General features: G+C 69.7%; 1 protein-coding gene across 1 annotated transcript; it reads right to left on the reverse strand.

Annotated features, from left to right (window-relative positions):
- Positions 1 to 4,465: 4,465 nt before the first annotated feature.
- RAPGEFL1 (Rap guanine nucleotide exchange factor like 1) lies at positions 4,466 to 12,139 on the reverse strand. The gene is given in 15 exon segments (XM_041125588.1): positions 4,466 to 5,102; positions 5,776 to 5,830; positions 6,170 to 6,234; positions 6,330 to 6,417; positions 6,680 to 6,730; positions 6,824 to 6,914; positions 6,992 to 7,170; positions 7,275 to 7,397; positions 7,548 to 7,645; positions 7,737 to 7,904; positions 8,108 to 8,208; positions 8,501 to 8,610; positions 8,684 to 8,834; positions 9,228 to 9,306; positions 11,596 to 12,139. Coding segments are annotated over 15 exon segments (1,920 nt in total). The 5' UTR covers positions 12,032 to 12,139; the 3' UTR covers positions 4,466 to 4,977.
- Between the last annotated feature and the right edge of the window lie 204 nt (positions 12,140 to 12,343).

Consider the following 12,343-nt stretch of genomic DNA (forward strand, 5'->3'; position numbering starts at 1 on the left):
ACATCTCCCCACGGCCCAGACTACCCAGGGGCCATGCTGCGAGCAACATTTACCTGCCGAACAGCATTTGCAACTCCCCTCACCTGCTCCCGCTGGAAAGGGGAAAGCAGAGCTCCCCGCAAACCTCCGCACCCACCCGGCAGCTTCTCCCCTTTCCCCACAAGCATTCCTCCTGAGCTGCCTCCGCCCCGGGGGTTGCCAGAAGGAGAGTCTGCGCCCAGGGCATGGGGCTGCTGCGGCTCCGGCTGGTGCAGCCAGTCCTGCCCAGCAGCAGGAATGTCTACGGCTATGGTATTGCATGTGGGAGACACCAGAGGAAGAAAGGGGAGTGGGGATGGGCCAAAGGAAGCAGAGAGCCACCCAAACCCCAGAGCCACACCAGGGCATGGAGCTCCACAGCCTCTGTGCTGCAAGAGACCCCACAGCCGGTTTCGGCTCCCAGTACCGCAGCCCCCACCCCCCAAGGCCGGTGATGAAGAAGCTGGCTCAACTCTGGAAAAGACCATTTAATTTTTGAACCAACCTTGTAACATCAGAGCAAGGAGCAAGCCCTGGGAGCTGTGCTCATTCCAGAGCTGCCCTGGCAAAGGCAGCAGGAGAAACCCAACACGCTCAGCCCCTCGTTAGGAGGGCACTTTCCCCCACCGCTCCCTCCTCCCACCTTTGCTTCCCAGCAGAAAGCTACTTCTTTGGCAGAGCAAATCTGCCTTCCTTCCAAGCAGCCAGATGTAAGTAAGTAGGTCAGACAAGGACCAGAGCGCCTCAACAACAGCACTTTAAAGCAAAGCAAAGCGGGAAGCGAGCCCTGACCTGGAACATGCCCCGTCACCTTGGCGCTGGCAGAGAGGGGGGGCCCGGCATGCCTCACCTCGGAGGGAACGCGTTCAGCAAAAGCAGAAAATCCAACAGCAGCAGAGTGGCACTCTGCGCAGTGACTTTTGTGTCAGGGTCTAATACCCCGCAGCCGCAGCAGCCGAAAGCTTTGCAGCCTCGCACGTCTGCGGCACCAGCCGGCCTGCCACGGTGCGGAACCGCAGACCTACTTTTAGTGGCAGAAACTAACTCAAACAAGCCCAATTCACTGGAGAGCGAGGCAGAAGGGCAGGCGGCGGTGGTAAAGGTGGCACCGGTCAGCCGCGCTCCACTCCGTGCCACGCTCACGTCTCAGCGCCGGGCACGACACACGCTCCAGATGGCACCCGCTTGGCACGCCGGGGCCGACAGTTCCCATTTGTTCGCAGTGGGACGAAGCCAAGCCCTCCCTCACCCCCCAGGGCACAAAGAGGGGTCTGTGCTCCCGGTCCCGGAGCAACCATGGGAAAACAGGCTCTGCCTTTGCATTCCAGCAACAACGCATGGCTGCGAGTGGGGGAGCCGCCGTGCCACCGCCTGGCAGCCCCCACCGCGGGGAGCACAGCCACCGTCACGCGAGGTGCAAAGAGGGGACATCTCCCCAGGGGTCTCGGCCGAAGCAGCGGTGCCAGAACACCTCAGGGACACGACACACTGGATAAGCCGAGACAGGCAGGAATGAAGGCAGGCAGCTGAGCTGTGAAAAGCAGAGGACGCACTCGCCAGGTAGCTTTACCCCGGAGAGCATGTCCGAGATGGAGCCGGGCAGATTCACACCTCATCTGCAAACCAAGCCGACTCCTTCGGCAGCGGAGACGGGAGTCAGGTCAGATTAGATCCTCTCTGGCAGCCGTCAGCAGGGCAGTGACACTCCACACCAGAGATCAGGCCAGGCCAGAGCAACCCAGGCGGACACCCACCCGCAGCCAAGTCTGCCAAAGGTAAAACGAGGCCGATTTGGGATCGCGGCACCTCTCCAAGGGCTCCTGCTCAGCCCAGCGCACAGGCTGCGGTTCATTGAAATGACTTTCATGCAAAACCTCTGCCTCCACCTGGCCTGAGGACGTTGCTGCACCGGCTCCTTGCTGCCGCCTTTCCCACCGGCTGGGGGTGGCAGCAGCCCCCAGCCCATGTTTGACCTGGACGGCAGGGTGAGGAAACCCGGAGCAGTCACGAGGCATTCAACTCCCCACATCCACCCATCAGCTGAGGGTCAGGAGGCAGCCAGCATCTCCTCCCTCTGCATCCCACCCCACAGGCCCTGGAAATGCTGCCCCAAGTCCAAGCAGGTTTGGGGGGAGGACCTGGGCCCCCACCCCGCTCACCGCAGGGGGGTAGCTGGAGCAGAGCCGTGGTTAACAGCAACAGGGACTCAAGGTAAACCACCGCAAAAAACCTGTCTCTGAGCAGTGCTTGGAAAATAAATTGTTTCAGAGAATGCTGCGCAGCAGTGGGCTTGCTGGAGCTTTGGCCTGCAGTGCCCCAAATCCAACCTGACCGCTGCCTCCCCCAGGTCTGGGCTCACTGTGGTTTATCTGTGACAGGGCAAACACCAAAACAAGCAACACCTTGATGGGAGCACAGCCCCGAGGAGGGACAGCTCTGCGTCCAGGCACACCGGCTCACGGATGCAGCCCACCTGCTGGGATCATCCCCATGCGGCACACATACCCCACAGCCTGAACCCATCCATTGTCCCTCCCGCATCGCGGCCGAGGACATCGAGGCATACTGGGAACTGGGAACAGAGAGCCGGGGTGGGCGAGAGCCGCTCGCCAGGGCCAGCCGCAAACTCAAGGGCAGACGCAAGCCGCATCAATTCTGCTGAGTCTTCGTGGAGGGGAAAGGCTGCGGCTGCTGGTGCCACGGTGCCGCCGCTCTCCCTCTGTCCCAAAGGACACATGGAAAAAAATATGCTACTTATTTCGTTTGCTTACAACCAGGGCTCTGAAGGGGTCTGGAGTGTAAACCCACAGCAGGAATTTGGTCCTCAAGGCTTGGGCACTGCCTGGGCAGTGTCTGGCAGGGGCAGGCACTGCCGTACAGCTACATGGGTGGGGAGGGCCTGCAGACTGGGAGCACGCAGCCGCGGCCGTGTTTACCCAGAGCAGAAGAGAGAGCTCAGCCTCCACCGTGGCACTCGCAGCACTCTGCTGCCCAGCCATATGCTGCCCCGTGCTTGGGTTTTCGCAGGCAGAGGCTGCTCAGGCCGCAGTTTGCCAGGGCCGGGCCAAGAGGAGTGACCAGACCATGATGCTGCTTGGACACCATGGTCCTGGCCTGACCCTGGCAGCATCATCCCCCCCCCCGCCCAGGACAGCACAACCGGTCACCCAAACCCAGAGTTCCCCCAGGGATGCACTACTGGAAGGGGGACAAAGTGAAGAACGTGATGGGCACCTTCCCGTGACATGGGGAAAAGCAAGGGGGGGGGGGGGTTGGAGAAGCACTCCCCAGCATCCCCGCAGAGACCCCCGGCCTCCACCAGTGCCCTCTGCCAACACCCCTCCAGCACAGCCGTTCCCAGCTGCACCAGTGCCTCCCCTGGGAAACTCCCCCACAACCGTCCCTGCGGACCCCGCTGACCCCCGCGCAGAGCCCCCCGCACCCACGGCCACCCCCGTCCCACCGCAAACCCCAAAGCGCTCCCACAGCCACCCCCGCCCTCCTGCACCCCGAAAGACCCCGGCGAGCGCGTCCCCCTCCCCAAAACAGGCCCCACACAGACCCCAACGCCTCCCCAACCCCCCCCACCTCGCCCGGCCTCACCCCACCGACCCCAGGCCACCCCACAACCGGTCCCCGCGCTCCTCACAGGCTCCGCGCAGCCCACCCCCAGCCACCGCACCCCACACAGAGGCCCCGCGGGCCGAGGCCACGGACCCCACGGACCCCGCAGCCCCCGGCCCGGTGTCCCCGCTGCTCACCCGCCGCCCGCGGCCTCCTCCCGCCGCACCCGGAAACGCGGCCCCGCGGCGCCGTCCGGCCTTCAGCCGCCGCCAAACAAAATGGCGGCCCGGTCGCGCCTCCTGCGCCTGCGCCGCTTAGACGGGGATGTGGGCGGGGCGCGGCTGGGCGGTAAGGGTGCGGCGCCATGCTGGGGAGGTCGGGCGGCCATGATGGGAAGGGATCTACGAACGGGGAGCTGCGCAGGGCTCGGGGGCGCCATCTTGGGAAGGTCACCCCCGCGGCGGGAGCGCCTCGTTTCGCGGGCGTCCACAGGAGCGAGGGGAGCGCGGCGGCGCCGGGGAGTAACTCCCCGCTCCGAGCCTAGCCGCCGCTACGGGCCGGAGGTGCCGTGGCCAACACGCGGCAACGGCCGCCAGCTCCGCGCCCCCCCCGCCATATTGGGAAGGTCGGGCGGAACGCGGACGTCCGCCATATTGAGAAGGTCACCCCGCGTGACTCCGCACTGCCGCCACCTTGAGAAGGTCGAGGCCCCCCCCCCCCCCCCCCCCCCCCCCCCGCTCGGTAACGGGGGGGGGGATAGTGCCCGTGACCCCTCCCGCTGCTCCCGGCATGACCTCACCCAGTAGCACGGTTATGACATCACTCCGCAGCATGACATCAGGAGACGGGCGCCGGGACAGCCTTTTATTGGGGCTCCGCGCCCCCCGCCTCCCCCGGGCGCTTTTTTTTTTTTTTTTTTTTTTTTTCCCCCCCTTCCTTTTTTTTTTTTTTCCTCCTTTTTCTTAAAAAATAAATGTACAATTCCGGACGGCGGCTCGGTACAAAATATACACGTCTGGGGGGCGAGGCAGGGGCGGGCGGGGTGGGGGGGGGGCACGTACAAAAATAGAGGTGGGGGACCCAGCGGGGGGAGGAATGGGCCCCCCGGGGGTCCCTGCACCCCAGCCAGGGGGAGGGGCGGCGGGGAGCAGTGGGGTGCCAGGGGAAATGGGGGGGGAGGGAGTGCGCCCGTGGTCCCCAAACCTGCCCCCCCGCCTCCCCCGTGCCAAGGAGCGGGGGGGGGGGGGGGGGGGGGAGGCAGCACCCAGCTGTGCCCCCCCCCCCCCCCCCCCGCGCGAGGCCGGGACCCCTGGCCAAAGTGCGTCAGTGCTGGGGGGGGCCGGGCCCCCCCGGGCAGGGTGGGGGGGGTCCCCGGGGCGGGGGCCCCCCCGGCCCTCACTGGCTGCCGGGCTCCAGCTTGTAGGAGAGCTCGAAGAGCAGGTTCTGGTTGTCGATGACCCGCAGCTGCCGCACGTACGCCTTGGTCTGCAGCTGGCTGGGGGAGGCCTCCAGCTCCAGGCCTGGGGGGGGTCGTCAGTGCCGGGGGGGGGGGGCAGAACCGCACAGCCCCCGGGATGGGGATGGGGGGATGGAGGGATGCGGGGATGCAGGAATGCGGGGATGGAGGGATGAGGGGATGGAGGGATGCGGGGATGGAGGGATGCGGGGATGGAGGGATGGAGGGATGGGGGGATGGAGGGATGCGGGGATGGAGGGATGCGGGGATGGAGGGATGCGGGGATGGAGGGATGGGGGGATGGAGGGATGCGGGGATGGAGGGATGGAGGGATGGGGGGATGGAGGGATGCGGGGATGGAGGGATGCGGGGATGGAGGGATGGGGGGATGGAGGCATGCGGGGATGCAGGGATGCGGGGATGGAGGGATGCGGGGATGGAGGGATGGGGGGGATGGAGGGATGGGGGGATGGAGATGAGGGGATGGAGATGAGGGGATGGAGATGAGGGGATGGAGGGATGGGAGGATCTGGGGATGGAGACGCGGGGATGGAGACGCGGGGATGGAGGGATGGGGGGATAGAGGGATGGGGGGATAGAGGGATGGGGGGATAGAGGGATGCGGGGCCATGCACGTCCCCCCACCCTGCGGGGTCAACCCCCTCCCGCAGCGCTGGCCCCTCGCCCCTGCCCAGCCGGGGCTGCGGGGGTCCCGGCTCCCCCGCCGCCATACTCACAGAGCGGGCGGCTCCGGTACTTCCGAATGGTCCTCACTTTCTCAGCGATGCAGTGCTGGGGCAGAGCACACACACCCCCCGTCAGTCCCCAGCCCCACAGGACCCTGCTCAGCTCCCCACGGACCACTTGCCCCCCAGGACGTTGGGGACTGTCCCCCCCCCTCTCTGGGACCCTGCTACACACCCTGAGGCATACCCACCACCAGGGACACCCCCCCACCACCTCCCCAGATCCTATTTTGCACCCCGGGGACCCTGCACCCCCCAGGGCCCCCCACCCCACTGCAGGGTCAGGAGGAGGGCCCCAGCCCCTCGGTGGGCTCCCCCCCTTCCCTGGCCTCACCCCAGGGGTCCCTTGGACACATTTCCCCCCCCCCCCAGCAAGGGCACCCACCAGCTTCTCCACGTTGACCAGCCCATCCAGGAGGGTCTTGCTGCCTTCGTGCAGGAAGGTCAGATCTGGGGACGAACGCGGGGGGTGAGGGGGGGCCCCATGGGGCAGCAGCAAGACCCCAGCCCACATGGGGTGTGGGCAGCCCCCGTGCCCCCCTCACCTTTGAGGATGAGCGGCACGAAGGGAATGAGAGGGGGTTTCATCTTGGCCAGCACCTCCCGGTAGGTCTTGTGGTTCCTGCAGGGGTCCTGGGGGGGGCGGGGGGGAGGTCAGGTCTGGGGGGGGCAGCTCCCCACGGGTGCCAGCACCCTGCCCAGCCTGCCTTGGACCCCCCTGCCCACGCTCACTGCCATGGGCACAGGGCTGCGGCCATCACTGGTGGTCTGGGCAGGGGCAAGGACACCCCGGGACGGTGCAAGAACACCTCCTGCCCACCAGCTCCCCAAATACCCCGGGGGGGGGGGGGCCAGGGCTCCCCCAACACCCGCAGGGTGCCCGGGCACCTCTCACCGTCAGGTTCTCGAACTTCCGAAACAGGTTCTTGAATTTCCCTGGGAGCTTCTGCAAGATAAGCCATGGTGGGGACAGACATGAGCACCCGGGGGGGGGTCTGGGAGCACCTGGGGGTGTCCAGGGCACCCCACGGCCCCTTACCTCCCAGGTGAGGCGCAGGCGGCTGATGGCAGCGTTGTTGAGCCCGATGACGACGGCGTAGAAGGAGAGCATGTCCTGGTTCTGCTTGCATCTGGGGAGGGAGAGAGGGTGAGGAGCGGGCAGGGGACCCCCCCCCCACACCCCCCCCACCCTCAGCCCCATGCTCACATGGCGGCGATCTTGATGAGCTTCTTGAGGAGGTGGGCGCGCTTGCCCAGCGACTCGCAGAGCAGCAGCTCGGTGCCCACCCAGTGCTGCACCTCGCTGCACCGCTGCAGCAGCAGCTCCAGGTTGGCCGTCTCCCTCCGGCCCCGCTCCCCGTGGAACACGTAGTCCACGAACTCCAGCTGCCGGGGGGGGATGGGGGGGGGGGCAGGACACGACACGCACATCGTCAGGACCCTCCTGCCACGGCGTAGCCCCCCACTAGCCCCCCAGCCACCCCCCCCACCTCGTGGATGCAGCGGAAGAGCTCCCAGTGGAAGGCGGTGAGGTGGTTGGCGATCTCCTCCGGCTCGGCGCGGTGGATCTCCGTGTCCCCCGGGACCACCTGGATCTCCTCGGGCAGCGGCACCTGCCAGGGGACGTGGGGACAGGCACGCTCGGATGGTGCTGGAGCACGGGGGGTCCCGCAGGAGGGTCCCCCCTCTTCTGCCCAGAGGGTCACCGCGGCCCTCGGGGTTGGGCAGGCTGGGGGGGGTCCCCGGCACGGCGCGGTGCTCACCAGGGAGTCGAAAGTGTCCCTGGTGCAGGCGAAGAGGTGGCTGTTGATGCCCAGGGTGGTGAAGACGCACTCCTCGCTGGGCTGCAGCACTGCTTTCTCTGCAGGCAGAGCGTGGGCAGGGGGTCAGCGCCGGCCAGACCCCCACCCCTGCCTGCAAACACCCCCCCCCCGCCTCGGCCCAGCGGGCACCTCCGGACGAGGCCATGGTGACGAGGATGAGGGCGTCCTCGCGGGCGCTCTGCTCCTCCGAGTACTGCAGCTTCTCGGTGACGGAGGTCAGGATGTCCTGCACCGAGGCCGAGAGCCGGCTGCGGATGGTGACGTACGAGTGGTCGGGCATGTACACGCGGCAGAAGACTGGGGAGAGAGGGGGGGGGCATCAGGGCCACGCCGGACCCCGTGCGCCTCCCCGGGGCGCTCCGGAGCCCTGACTGGGGAAACTGAGGCACAGAGCAGGCACGGCCCCTCACAGCCGACGGCGGGCCAGGGAAGGGACCCCGGCATCCGGCACCCATCCCAGCACCCGGCACCCATCCTGGCACCCGGCCACAGTCACTCACTCTCATCAGAGCCCCGGAAAGCCACGCGCGTCTGCAGGCACGAGTCGATGCGGCGGAAATGCCTGAACAGCGGCTTCACCTGCTTGTTCGGGGGGGGGCGTCTCGTCGGTCACCCTGCGGTACCGGCGCGGGGTCAGGCAGGGGCCCCGGCACAGCCAGCACCCTTGGGTGCCGCACCATGAGCCCTGCTGGGGAGCTCTGCCAGAGCGGGGACCAGACCCGCCCCCCCAGGTCCTTGCTCATTACCCAAGGGTTGCTAATGACCTAATGACCCCCCCCCAGCTGCTGGGCATCCCCAAGGACCACAACTCCTTGTCCATCCCAGGAACCCCCTGACCCACAGGGACCTCCTGGCCTCCCCAGGACCCCCTGCCCTCCCCGGGGACCCCCTGCCTCCCTGCTCACTTGAGCTCCACAGTCTCCACGAGCTGGTGCAGCTTGAGGATCTCGTCCTCCAGGTCCTGGTAGAGGGACGTGTCCTTCATGATAAGCAGGTAGAGCTCCTGGGGGGGCAAGAGGGGCTCAGCGCGGGGGCCTGCGGGGGGCTGAGGGGTCACGGGGGGGAACGACACCCACCTTGATCACCTTCCCGGCACTCTCCTCCTCCTGCAGCAGCCCCTTATAGGTCTCGAGGAAATGCAGCAGCACGGCCAGCACTGCCCGCTTGCGCCGCAGCCCGGCCCCCTCCTCCCAGCGCGGCGGGGGGCTGCCCACCGCCAGCACGAAGGTGGCACCGTCAAGGAGACACCGTGGCGAGGAGGGACCCCAGCCACCCGCCGGCACCCACTGCCCACCCTGGTGGCACCCCGCTGCCTGCCTTGCACCGAAACCTATACGCCCACCCTCATGGCACCCCAATTCCCTCCTTGCTGCTCCCATGTGCCCCCACCACGGCACCGTGCTGCCCTCCCTATGCCCACCCTTTTGTCACCCTCATGGCACTCTCATGCCCACCCTGATGCCCTCCTGGTTGCACCCTCACGTTCGCCCTTGTACCACCTTCACGCCCTCCCTGGGTCCAGCCTCGGACCCCTCCCCATTGCAACCTCGTGCCCACCCTCGTGGCACCCCAATGCCCTCCCCACGCCCACCCACAGCCCTCCGTGCCCCCCAAGGATATTGCTGGTGCAGCTGCTGCAGGAAGCGCTCGGTGGGCAGGAAGAGCGAGTGCGTGAGCACGATGTCGTCCAGCAGCGATTCTGGGGGAGATGGGGGGGCAGGTGTGGGCACCCTGCCCTACACAGCCCCCCCGGGGACACCCCCGGGAGGCTCCGCATCCGGAGGAGCGGGCAGCCGAGGGGAGCGATGTAAATTCCCAGGGTGACACCGGGAGACGCTGAACCCCACGCTGAGCCCCCCCCCCTCCGTGCGCGATGCTGACTCACAAACCCACTCCCAGCCCTGCGGGGCAGCCGGGTCCCGGGAGGAGCGTGGCACAGGGGCAGAGGCACCGGCAGGGCAGGACCTGAGCCGTGACACCCCGGCACACCCGCCGGCCCCGGCGAGAGCCTGGGCAAACCGGGACACGGATCAGGGCAATGGGGAAACCGAGGCAGGCAGTGAGGGCAGGTGGCAGCAGAAACTATTTGGGCAGCCGCGCTCAGGGCACACTGCGCTGGTGCCGGGGAAGCCGGTGCCCACGGTTGGGCTCTCAGGGCCAGCGCAGGCAGCACCGGCCGTGGGGACGGTGTTTTGGCACAGCAAGGCCGGGTGAACCGAGGGGCCGATACCGGCAGCGGTGCCCGTCAGCGCCGGCACCCAGCCACCGCCGCGACCTTTGGATGAGGCACCGCTCCCTCGCCCAGCACTGGAACAACCCTCGACCTTGGGCCCCGAACGGGTCCCCGGCCGGATGGGTGCCCAGAGGGCTGTGCCTGCGTGCCCCAGGGACGCCATGGTGGGACACCAGTGCCCCCACAGGGTCCTTCCGAGGCCCAAGGACCTGTCCCTGTGGGACGGGCCATGCAGAGCGTCCCCCCGGGGCCCTGGCCTATTAACCCGGCCACAGATCTGTGCCAAGCTGGGGCTGAGGTTCCCCTGACACCACCGTGCTGGGGCACAGCGCCCGTGGGGGACAAGCTGCTGCCGAAAGCGGGACACGGTAGTCTGGGACACAGGCTGGACACACTGGCCCCCAGTGCCGCTGGGCCGGTACCCCACGTCCAGCGCCCTGCACCTGCATGGGGACCGGGGTGGGCAGGGGCACTGGTGGTGTAGGGCATGCAGGTACATGGCCCCCAGCCCCCCCTGCCCCTGGTGCAGCCCCTTCCCGGGCTCTGCCTGGGGGGGCTGAAGGAATCGAACACACCCCCCCCCTCCATGTCCCTGCAGGCTGCAGTCCCCTCCAGCCCTGCCTCAGTTTCCCCATCCCTCTGCAGCACCCACAGCATCCCCCAGAGCCGCAGGGATGGCTTTCCCACACCGGGAGCTTGGGGCTGGTGGGAGCCTCTGGACCCCCACGCTGGCTCTTGCCCCCCCGCTCCCCGCCAGCCCGGGGAACCGCAGGGCCGGGCCTGGCAGCGTGTTGGTGCAGGCAGGGCCTGGCGCTGCCAGTCCCATCTCGCTCCTACCCGAAGGGCTCCCTCGTGTCGGTGGGTGAGCCCCACCCCGGCCCTGGGGGTCCCTGGAGCGTGGGGCTGGGGCTCCCCGCTGCCCCCCCCCCATCTCTGGGTACCCCAAGCTCCGCGCCCTGTCAGCCGAGGGGGGGGGGGTCGGCCGGAGCAGGGATCCCCGCGGCGTGGGAGCCCTCCCAGCCCCCCTGCACCCAGCCTGGCTCCCACCCAGCTCCGCGCACCCAGAACCACCCCGACACCCCCGGCGGTGGGACGGCACCGGCGCTACCGGGGGGAAGGGGCGTCCGCCCGGCTCCCCCCCCCCCCCCCCCCCCGCCCCGCGCTGCGGCTCCCGTCGGGGCTAATTTTAGCACCGGGAAAATGTTAAAGATTAACCAGCCGGGAGGCTGCCGGCTCTGCGCGGTGCGGCGGCAGTGGGTGCCCGGCCAAGCTCGCCCCCCGACGCACACCCCCCCCGGCCCCGGGCCCGGCGCTGCCGCCCCTCTCGCTGCCGCGCCGAGCCCCCGCCGTGCCCCTGCCCACCCCCCTCCGCCGCGGGGTCGTGGCGGGCAGCGATGCCCGGTGGGACCCCTGCCCACCCCGCCGTGCCTCTGCCCGTCCCCGCTGCCACGGACGCCCCGGCCCGGCGGGGACCCGGCCCGACCGTGCCACCCCAACCGGGCACCCGGCCTCTCCCACCCCGGCGGCGTCCCCCCGCTGCCCGTCAGACACCCCCGGTCCCCGCCCCCCCCCCCCCGCTCCCAGCGCCGCCCGCTGCCGCATCGCCCCCCGTCTCCCCGTCGCAGCGAGCACCCCCGCAGCTTCTCCTCGCCGGTGCCCGCGGCCCCTCCATCCTCCCCCCGCCCCCCCCCGCCCCGCGGCCGCGGTCCCGGGGGTCCCGCAGCGGCCGCCCCCGCCAGCCCCGACCCCCGGTACCTGCTCCGCAGCCGCGGCCGTGCGCGCCGCCCGCCGGCAGCCGCTCCAGGAGCGCGGCCAGGAGCCGCTCGGGGGGCGCGGGCGCGGCGGGGACGCAGCCGCAGCCGCAGCAGCAGCAGCGGGCGGCGGGCGGCGGCTCGGGGCTCGGCGGCTCCCGGTCCCGGTCGCGGTCGCGGTCCCGGTCGCCGCCCGGGGACGGCTCCTCGGGGGAACGGAGCGGCGCCTCCGGCGGCCGCAGCTCCAACCAGCGGCCCTCGCCCCCCGGCTGCGGCCCCGCCGGCCCCGCCGGCTCCTCGGGAGAGGCGGGTGGGCGCGACAGGCTCTGCCGCCGCGCTCCGGGTCCCGATCCCTGACCCGGTGCCGGTGCCGGTGCGGCGGAGGGGCGGGCGGGCAGGTGCGAGCCCGGCTTCTTCAGCAACTTCTCCAGCGGCTTCATGGCCGCCCGGGCGCGGCGGCGGCGGCGGAGGCTCAGGGGGCCATGGGCGGCGGCGGCGGCGGCGGGGCGGCTCCGCTCCGCTCGGGTCGGGCTCGGGCCCCGGCGCCGTTCCCCGCCCGCCCCGCGCCTGCTGCGCGCTGCGCCCCCGCCGCGGGCCCGCGGAGCCGCCGCCAGCGCCCCCCCCGCCCCGCCCCCGCCGCCGCCCCCGGCCCCCGCCGCCGGCACCTGCCCGCCCCCCCCCCGTCCGTCCGTCCGCCCGCCCGCCGCACCGGAGCACCGGGACCGGGACCCGGCCCGGGGATGCGGTGACAC

Source organism: Aquila chrysaetos, chromosome 8 (genome assembly GCF_900496995.4).
Source record: "Aquila chrysaetos chrysaetos chromosome 8, bAquChr1.4, whole genome shotgun sequence".
NCBI lineage: Eukaryota > Metazoa > Chordata > Aves > Accipitriformes > Accipitridae > Aquila > Aquila chrysaetos.